The sequence below is a fragment of the Pyxicephalus adspersus genome, chromosome 2, assembly GCF_032062135.1.
Source record: "Pyxicephalus adspersus chromosome 2, UCB_Pads_2.0, whole genome shotgun sequence".
NCBI classification, from domain to species: domain Eukaryota; kingdom Metazoa; phylum Chordata; class Amphibia; order Anura; family Pyxicephalidae; genus Pyxicephalus; species Pyxicephalus adspersus.
The window spans coordinates 159,697,002-159,706,990 of NC_092859.1; the positions used below are offsets into that span (position 1 = coordinate 159,697,002).

The 9,989-nt window shown below is 45.5% G+C and overlaps 1 protein-coding gene across 1 annotated transcript in view; it reads left to right on the forward strand.

Annotated features, from left to right (window-relative positions):
- Nucleotides 1-2,329: 2,329 nt before the first annotated feature.
- The window catches only part of AEBP1 (AE binding protein 1), a 39,566-nt gene continuing 31,906 nt past the window's right edge, over nt 2,330-9,989 (forward strand). The window contains exons 1-3 of the mRNA XM_072402907.1: nt 2,330-2,602; nt 5,018-5,336; nt 7,810-8,505. Of these exons, the coding sequence (XP_072259008.1) occupies nt 5,060-5,336; nt 7,810-8,505 (973 nt within the window). The 5' untranslated portion in view covers nt 2,330-2,602; nt 5,018-5,059. The remainder of the gene's footprint in view (nt 2,603-5,017; nt 5,337-7,809; nt 8,506-9,989) is intronic.

Consider the following 9,989-nt stretch of genomic DNA (forward strand, 5'->3'; position numbering starts at 1 on the left):
AGACAATGCCAAGTAAAACATTTACTGACCTATGGTGGAGCCATTATGGCTTTCTAGTCCCGTTCCTCCATCAATTGTGCTGGGTCATTAGATCCATGGCACTCATTGGATTCTCTAGGTTGGATCCAGTGGATCTTGGTTGGGTGTCAAGATACAAAATAGCTCCCAGTCACCTGGTGCAACAAAATGGTTGGTTGGACATTAGAATATACCTACACGCATTGTTTCTTCTGGTGATCATTGCAGCATTGGCATGTTCCAATGACAAACTCATCATAGAGATGATGGGGGGTTATTTTTTAGACCCACCCAAAATTCACTGGATCCAACCTGGACAGTCTATATGAATGCGATGCAGACCCAGTACACATGATAGAGGAACGGACTAGAAAGACATAAAGGCTCCACCATAGGTCAGCAAATGTTTTACTTGGCATTGTCTCACCACGTGGCATGGTTGTTTGGCATGCTTTGGCATTGTCTTCTAAAACATATGTGGAATAAGATGGGAGTGGAAGTCTAAAGGCAGCAGATGATCTATATCTGGTCTTGTATATGAATGGGGGTTACAAGAGTTGGAATCTGACCAATGGACCTTGAAATCCTCCACCACTTGTGGAATGAGTAACCCCCCAATGCTCTGCTCTTATCCGATGATTATATAACATATGATATCACTGTTCCTGATGATGTTATTGGTCTCATTAGTTCCTATTTCCTGCTATGCCTCGCACACAATTAGCCCCTTACACACAACATAGTAATACATCGACGTAGAAGTAACATTTGGAAGTAATTATGACAAAGTGAACATTTGTGTAGTTCAGCCACCTGCAGCAGATTGTTGCAGAAATTTGGAAGTAAAAAGGTCAGAGTGTTGGGATGGCTTCCCGGATGAACAATGAGGGACCACAGACCCGTATTAGGAATATTCTGTGGGTCTGGTTATAAATCGTCACATTTCTGGGATTCTCCATTGTATGTACCAATATCACATCATAGAGATGCGGAATGAAGAGGACCTGTGGTCACAGAGCTTACAGTCTGCAGAGGCTTCCAAAGGAAGGAAACATTTTCCAGACTTTGGCAGAATTTTGTTGCCGAGTCAGAACCAGAATGTGACCTCAGGGTTTAAAGCAGAACACCAGGTTTTTGGTAAAGCCTAAAAATTGTGGCCCAGCTGGTGAAAGATTTATGAATTTAGATGATCTAACAAAGTAAAACTTATTATAAACCTATTATATATATATATAAACCTTATTTCACCTTCCCCTGGCAGCAAGGTCCTCTTCTCATTTCACCCTGGCATACAAGCGGGCACTCCAACATTAAGGCATAGATGCAAAGCCAATAGGGGGGATCAGCAAGAAGAGAAGTTTCATGGGACCACCTCACGGTCACAACCAGATCCAATGTAGGGAATCATGGAATAAGGAAAGGGTTTGATCCCCGACCCATCTGTACAGGTGGAGAGGTGCAAGTGAGGAGGTCAGTGCTTTGATTTATCCAGCTGTGTGTGTAAATTTGGGCTTGAGCTATTGTACGCTGTAAATACCAAACATTATATCGTCAGAGTAGATCAGGAAACATGAAAAGTTTATTAAATTTAATTTATATTTACTATCCTGACTTATTCTTCAACTGAAAACTAGACAAGTTCCCTGCAAAAAGTCCCCCGCATGCAACCACATCAAACCAAGGGCTCTATGTAAAAACAGGGAATCTGACATTCCCTCATCTTCCAGGTCCACGTGTTTTATTGGCAGTAATCGATTACCACCAGGGAATGTTTGAGGTAATGTCAGATTCCCTGTTTTATTAATAGAGCCCTAAGAGTTCACGACCTAAGCCCTAAGATGTACCATCTGACCCGGATTCAGGTCTGGCCCCCTTTTTAAACCCCCACTGACCCGGATTAAACTCCACTTAATTTATATATCAGGGAACTGCAGACATTAATGAAGCCGAAGAGCCGAACAAAGTGGCCACCCCACCGCATGCTGCCTCATAATAAAAGTGAGCAGAATAAAAAGGGCCACAAAGCAGCCAATCACAAACCAGCGTTCATAAATCCTGGTGTCTGATTGGCTCCTACAGCACAGCTATATGTTATATATGAAACAATTCTCTGACATCTCCTCTACAAATGAAGAATTCCCAGTCTCATGTACATCACAAACATCAGAATTTTGCATGTTGGATAAGGATTGGGACTCCCTGCTCCAGCGCAGCCTCTCCATCTCTTCTCCTCCCTGGTTGTGGTGCTGGGTGGGTTAAAGTTTTGGAGGGGGAGCAGGGTGGAGAGGGGCTGGATTCAATTTCCTTTCTGCAGATGTCAGGTACAGACTCACACAGGGTCAGAAGCAGAGGGATCACCACACAAAGAATTCTGGATAAAAGGAACATTCGGGGCCCCTCATTCCACAACCCCTGGAGAGGACTTGGTGGTGCCTGGTGTTAGTGGTCACCCCTAAACCTGCGCCTTGTGTGACCCCACTTCTACCTGCCGGGGTCCCAGGAGAGGATAATCTACCCTGACCTGGACCAAGTGGGACCTTGGCATCTCCTGAGCAGGAACCGTCCTCCAGGGACCACACTAGAGGTTAGTAGAGCATCCTATAGGAGCCCCTGCTGATGGAGGAGTTTGGTGGGGTCTTTTTGCACTTTTTTATGTTGCACTTTGCTCCAAGCACATTAGTCCCAGTAGGAATTCAATATGACCACCAAAGTCACAGGCAATACAGGGGTGGGGGGAACAATGCAAAAGTGATCACCATTGCTTCCATAGTAGTTGCCCTGGACCTGGGGGCAGGAGGACCACATTGTAGGGATGACTATACAAACCACAGTGGTTGTTTTGGGTCTCAGAAGCTGGAAGAGCCACCCAGTGGTCCAATCACCCCAGCAGTGCCAGTGAGTGACCCATCCATTCCTCCTCCCCACCTGGCACCGCAGTCCACCATCTTTCGGGTCCTCTGCTCCCCCATGTCATGGCCAAGGCTTGCAATATGGTGGCACCATGGGGGGCCTAACAATGGGTTGCACTATATTAGAAGGAATTGAAGCAGGACTACTATCCCGGGGGCACTTTAAATGAGGGCATTATTGCAAGTGCACTATATTGGGGTATCTAAGATATTTCTATAGGGCCTGGGGATGCCAAGTTTCACCCTGGCAGAGGTCAGGTGACCTATAAATCAGGTTTTTACACGTATGGAGGAGTCACCAGTTTGTTGGGCAGTGAGTCCAGGACCCCGGTGCTGTATGATTGGCTCACCGATTACAAGCTGATGATTATTCTGAATTTTACAACAGACAGAATTGTTTCTGCTTTATTACACGCAATGTATGAGCACACCATGCACGTCGTTATCCAACACTTTATCCTGGAAAGGTTCTGAACAAATATTTCGGTTTTCATTATTTTATATTAAAAATTGTCAGTTTTCCTTTATTTTCTAAATATTTCATATATTTTAATAATATTATTTATAAGTTTCTGTGTAACAATTTCACATGCAGATGCTCCGTATTTCCTCATTACATGTGCAGCCTGGACTTCCTCTGCCTTGCAGTGCTGCACAATGGTTGTGCTTTGCTGCTCCTTCCCACAATGCAATTCTAGGAGTCAGCTGACTCAAACCAATGCACCCCCTAAGTGACCAATATCTCAGCCCCAGCAGGGGTCCATTGGGAGAGCTCCCTCTAGTGGTCAGTCTACAACTCTCCATGCTGAATGAATTACAGAAATGCAGCAAGAATGCAGACTCTGCACTGGAGCTCACTGCGCCATTCATCTAATATAATGCACAGCTCAGCACCGGCCTGACTATAACAGACTGACATGTAATTATTGGCTGCCATGAATTGCACCGAATATTTGGCATCATACATTGTAATATATCATTCATCTACAAAAATATAACTGACCTCATACATTCCACAATTACACGAGCAGGGGGACGGTTCTGGCATGGAATGTGGATGTATAGAGATGTCATGTGATCATCTCTCCTGACACCTCATTGGCTGCTCTTTTGCACTTGTGTAACATTGTATAACATTTACATTGTAACATTTCTACACCAAAACCAATCAATAGGCTGATAATCCCATCCAGCAAACTCTGCAACTCTGCCAAAGTCAGGAAATTCCCTCAGCTTAATTTAAATTGAATTTAATAATCCCGTCCCCTATATATTCACCGAGTGTTCACCGGATGAGAGTTCACAAGTTGCCACATCCTGGGGCCCCCACTGCTCTCTCCTGGTGACCCTGTGTCATTGCTGCGTCTGGTAGTGATATGGAGGTCAGAGGGGACCAATAGGATTTGTGGAGAGCCCTCTGATCAATACTCCTGGAGGGGTCAGATTCCTGGTGGGCCCTGGGGGTAAGAGACAAGAACTGATCAATGGAGGGGTTATCAGACGGGGGGGGGGTTTAGAGAAAATGTTATAATTTTTTCATGACAGGGTCACTTTATCCTGACGTCTCTGTAACCCACAAATACAGAATACAGAGGAAACCCCACAGAGCCTCTGGGGGGTAATTTCTTAAATCACCAATCACAATGTGGTGACCACACTCAGCAGCGTAGCTCAATCTCATTGGTTACTCAGCAGCTTCTGCTCCCCCTGCCAGCTAAGCTCTCCATGCTGCCCCCTCCCAGCAGTGATTGAGCAATTAGTCTTCTACTACTTCTCTTTGCCCCTCCATTGGTGTTGTGACATCATCATGTACAGTGCAGGAAGGGGCCTTCCGGAGGAGAAGAGCGCCGGCTGTAGGGGAAGTCAGGGGTAGGCCGAGTATATTTAATTTTTCAGTTGTCTCTAAACAGAAGGGGTATTTAGGTCTTGCAGGTGGGGGTGGTGTGAAGGAAGGGGGGAGGATTAGCCTCCCACCACTCAAGGGGGTTATTGTGATTTTGCCCCTGTTATAACTTTTAAGCCTTTGCAAGCTTTTACGTTTATTCCTGTATCTGTCCCCAAGTGTTTATCACATTTTCTCATGTTTTTAGGTTTTTCTTCTTTATATTTGGACCCGCCCCCGCTTATGAGGGATGTGGAGGGGCGGAGCATCATTACTGGTCCTCTCTCTGCTGCTGCCACTGCTGCCCTCTACTGGCCAGGCGCAGACAGTTCTGACAGATGATGAGATTGAAGAGTTTCTGGAGGGATTCCTGAAGGAATTGGTGCCGGAGGAAGAAGAGGAGGACAAAGGGGAGCCCAGGAGGGAGGAAGATGAAGAGGGGGAGCTGATCACCAGGACAGGGAGGATCGAGGAACGAGAAGAGACTACGGTGGGGAAAAAGACAAAACCAAAGAGTGAAGATGGAGGTGAGTGATTGGAAAGATTGCTGATTGCTCCTGGGTCCAGAACTCGGGTGACCTAAATTCTGAGTTTGGTACCAACGCTGGTGTCTGTGTGATCTGAAACAATTGAGGCTGCTGGGGAGGGGCAATTGGGGAATATTATAAAGTGATCTCTAATTTGGTCTATGGAGCTTACCATTATCAGACTTGGGGACACCATCAGGGACAGCACAGGGAACGGGGCATATAGAGCCAATCTGTGTTGTCTGTGCAGGCTGTGAGCATGACGACCAATCAGTGTTCTGCTGCACTGTCATTCCCAATCATCCTTCTATGGGGGCGTGCTGATGACCAAATATGGAGACCTCTATTATATCTTCCTGAAAATGCTGTTCGCCTGGCTGTCTCTTATTTCAATTCCTGACCTAGTGTACCCAACCAATCTGAGCACTGGCACAGCAGGAAGTGATTGGCACCAACAGATTGACTGGAAGTGAGGCACCCGGCACAGAGGGTGATCAGACTCATCAGGCAGAGGGGCGCAGGGGCATTTTGTTTTGGCATCCAGTTGGAGAGCCATAAGGGGGGTGAGGCCAAAGGGCACAGGAGGATGAAAGGGCAGGAGAGCTGCCCGCTGCTGTGTGCGGTCCTGATATGTTGTGACCTCAGCCTTTTTTGCCCATGCACATTTTTGCTTGGTGCCCCCATTTTTAAACTTACGGTCGGCCCTACATTGCCCCATGCCAAGGACTGTTTTGTTATTATATGATGGAAGCCCCCAGTGAACCCAGTGCTGGTGCCCCATTCCTGGCACATCACAGAATGGATTTCAATAGCCTTCTGCAGTCAGACCAATGCCAGCTGACACGTGATTGGTTGTTCCAGGTTGGTGCACAAAGTGCCGTGTGGAGTTTCTGCATCCATGTGGTACAGAAAGTGCTGGGATTCCTATGGGGGTCATTAGAGCTTCTCCTTGCCCCATGTGAACCCCCCCAATGTCAGTCATCTGATATATGAAGCCCCCTGTACGGCCATGTGACCACACACATTCCCGGACGGTTACTTCTCCGCTTCCCACTGACTCATTTCTTGCTGGAATAGAATGTTCTGTCATACACGCGTGGTGCTGTCTCCATCCAATGGCCTCATCCATACAAAGTGTCAGCAGGGAGAGCCGCTCACAGCTACAAAATTCGGGCTTTATTCTTACAATTATTAGATTTTTATTATTGAAAGGCTGCTAAATATGCAGCAAAAACTCTGAATGAAAAAAATTATTCTATTCATTGAAATTGAAATAATTTGATGTAAGTCTATCTTCCAGACATTTACATGGTTGGAGCTAAAATACCCAGAAGGGGCCATTTGTTTGAATTTTATGGATTCTTTTCAAAATAAGGCTGGTTGGGGAGAAATTATAAGTGGGTGGCAGCCTCTGAAATTGTGACCCAAAAAAGCAGTGTCCCCCCCGGCCACTTCCCAGCTGGGCTGTTTTTGGGTGGTTACTAAAAAGTGCCAGGTGGTGCGCTCAGCTAAAGGGGGCCATGGATGGTCTGATTACAATGACCCCTGGCAGAAGGTGAGGCACACATTGGGCAGCAGGTGAGCAGTTAGTTCTTGAAGGTGATGTGTGGGCAGGAAACATGGACAAGTGTTTGGATATTGTGATGGCTGAATGAGTACTCGGATCTGAGAAACTCTGACAAGGGCCACATTGTGATGGCTGAACAATGGATTAGAACATCTCTAAACTGACAGGACTTGTGGGGTGTCCCTGGTATGTAGAAGTTAGAATCCACAAAAACAGTCCACGAGAGGCGCATCATGGTCATGGGTGCCCATAGTTATGTGTTAGGGGGGAGGAAGCCAACCAATGTGGTCCAATCCCAAAAAATTGCTGTGGCTGGCTGTAAGAGAAGGGTGTCAGAGCAAACAGTGCACCACAGCTGCAAATGAATGCCCCTGCTGACCCCCTTCTATTGCCTATGATGGGCATTTGAGCATCAGGACTGGGCTATGCAGCTTTGGCCTGGTCGATGAATTACATTTTCTTTAAGACCATGTGGGTGGCTGGGTGGGTTATGTACCTGGGAGAAAGATGGCAGCGAGGGTGCATTGGGGGGTAGAAAGAAGGTCAGTAGAGGCAGCAAAGCTGTAAGGGACCTTCTGCTAACGTCTTGGTGCCAGATACAACAGCAAACCTTTAGAGATCTTGTACAATCCATAAATTGCCCAGTCAGCTGTTATATTGGCACGGGGGGGCCTACAAAATATTAGGCTGTGAATGTTTTGGTTGATCAGTGAATGTCCTTTATAGCAAACCCTACATTATCCCAAATTAATGCTGTGGTGCTAGGAAATACAAAACCCTCATTTCCCTATATCATTTTAGCGTTACCATCATTTACCAATCAGATATTCGAGTTGTTTTGTACAGATGACATTGGATGATCTTTCCAATTTTTATTGATTTTGATATTTTCCTTTCCATGGACAGAACAACCAGGAAAACCTAAAGAAAAACCAAAAAAGGAGAAAAAGGAGAAAGCACCTAAACCTACTAAAAAGCCCAAAGAAAAACCCCCCAAAAAGGAAAAAGCCCCAAAACCAACCAAAAAACCAAAGGAGAAGAAACCAAAACCAACCAAGAAACCCAAAGAAAAGCCACCAAAACCAACCAAAAAACCAGGAGGAAAGAAACAAGAACAACGTCCGGAGGAGGACAGAACCAGCAAGCCCAGGGTTGTGGAGGAGGAGGAGGAAAGATATACAAGAACCAAAGAAGAAGAGGAGGACAGGAGATACGGCAGACCTGACGATGACTATGAAGATGGCTACAGAAGACCTCCAATCACCGGGAGAGACAAGGAGGAGAAATATAAAAGGCCAACCGAGGAGGAGGATGGGAGGTACAGAAGACCTCCAGTGGTGGAAGAAGAAGACAGATATAAAGAACCTCAAATCCCAGATGATTATGACTACGACGGTTACAAAATACCCCGAGTCACGGAAACAGAAGAGAGATACCAACCCCCCCATGGGGCTAAGGAAGTGGAGGATAAGTACAAGACACCGGTCATCACTGAGGAAGAGAGATACAGGAGACCTCACATCACCGGAGAAGAGGACCGGTATGGGAGACCACCAGAGACTGGCTCCAAAACACAGACTGGAGAAGATGTGTGGGGTGAAGGTAAGTCAAAACATTCACCGTGATTGAAAGTTAGATTCTATACAAGATGTAATTCACTTAACATTTCCAACCTGCTATTATCTGAACCAAACAATGCAATATGTGGCATCTTACCAAGTCTTAGATGTGGTGGCTGCATTAGATTTCCTTCTCTGCTGATCCTGGCAGTAACATACTTCCTATCCTAGGGTGACACAAGGTTGTTCAATTGTTGGTAAAAGACTACAGAATACCTTCTCCTCTCTTTTTCTCCATATTCTGGGGGTGTGTTGTAGTCCACAGACAGAGCTGGGAACAACTCGAATAAGTCGGCTTTGTTGACATTATTACATTAGCACCAGGAATCATTATTAGCCATTACCACCCACCAATTTATTAAATGTGATAAACGTATGGAAAGCGGTTCAACCACCCTGCATTGAATGGAGAGTGAAAAAACATCCGGTAAAAAATCTTTTTGGCAACAATGCCTGGTAATACACAAACAACCGATATGTAGATATCTATTGGACGGTCTGAGGACATGTTATGATCTGGTAAGCTTTCTGGTGGGATCACTGGTAAGCTTTCTGTTGGGATCACTGGTGGGATATATTTTACAGTTATTGAACAAATATAACAAAATGATTTACAGTTAGTCACATTATCGTTCCACCAGACTGCAATGTATGGCTGTGCCTAGAGGTGGCGCTATTAGTAGAAGGGAATTTATAGAATTGTTGCTGGTTGGAAATTCCCTCATGGCTGCTCTTGTATTTGGAAATGATTCACTGTGCAAAATAGTCAAATTTCTGAAATGATCTGACAAATCAAAACACTTCATATAACAAACAACACAAAGTGCCAGGCGCTGAGTTTTACATTGTTACATGGTCAGTTAGGTTAAAAAAAGGCCAATAAGTCCAATCTCTAGGGAAATAACATATCCCAGATATAAAACCCCATGGACATAGCTGATCCAGAGGAAGGCAAAAAAAAACCTTATAACCGCCGGGTAAAATTTGCTACAACGGGGGAAAAAAATTCCTTCCTGATCCCATGAGACAATCGTATGTTCCCTGGATCAGCAGTCTCTGTTATCTTTACTTTATAACTTTATTTGCCTGTTAATGTTACCCGGTTTTATGTAAGTTTTTGGGTCTCCATCTGATGTTTGTATCATTGCATATGATGATAGAGCATGTGGCTGGGGTCAGAATAGAGAGCCGTGAACTCCAGCATACTGATGTGATGAACACTTCCAGAGAGACATTTCCAGATTATTGGATCAGCCTCAGAACTCATCCCATGGCCTGTGCCATCCAAGTGCCCTCGCTGGCAGACTGGGCTGGGTTTGTAATTTTTACCCCCTAGGCTGGGTAGCTTCTGCTGCCCCCCTGGCCATTCAACCATTTAACTATCACAATGCCCAGGGATCCCAGGCTCCTCCCAAGGTGTACAAAGGGCAGTACAGAGGACAAGGGAGCTGCACAGTGGGCAGAAGA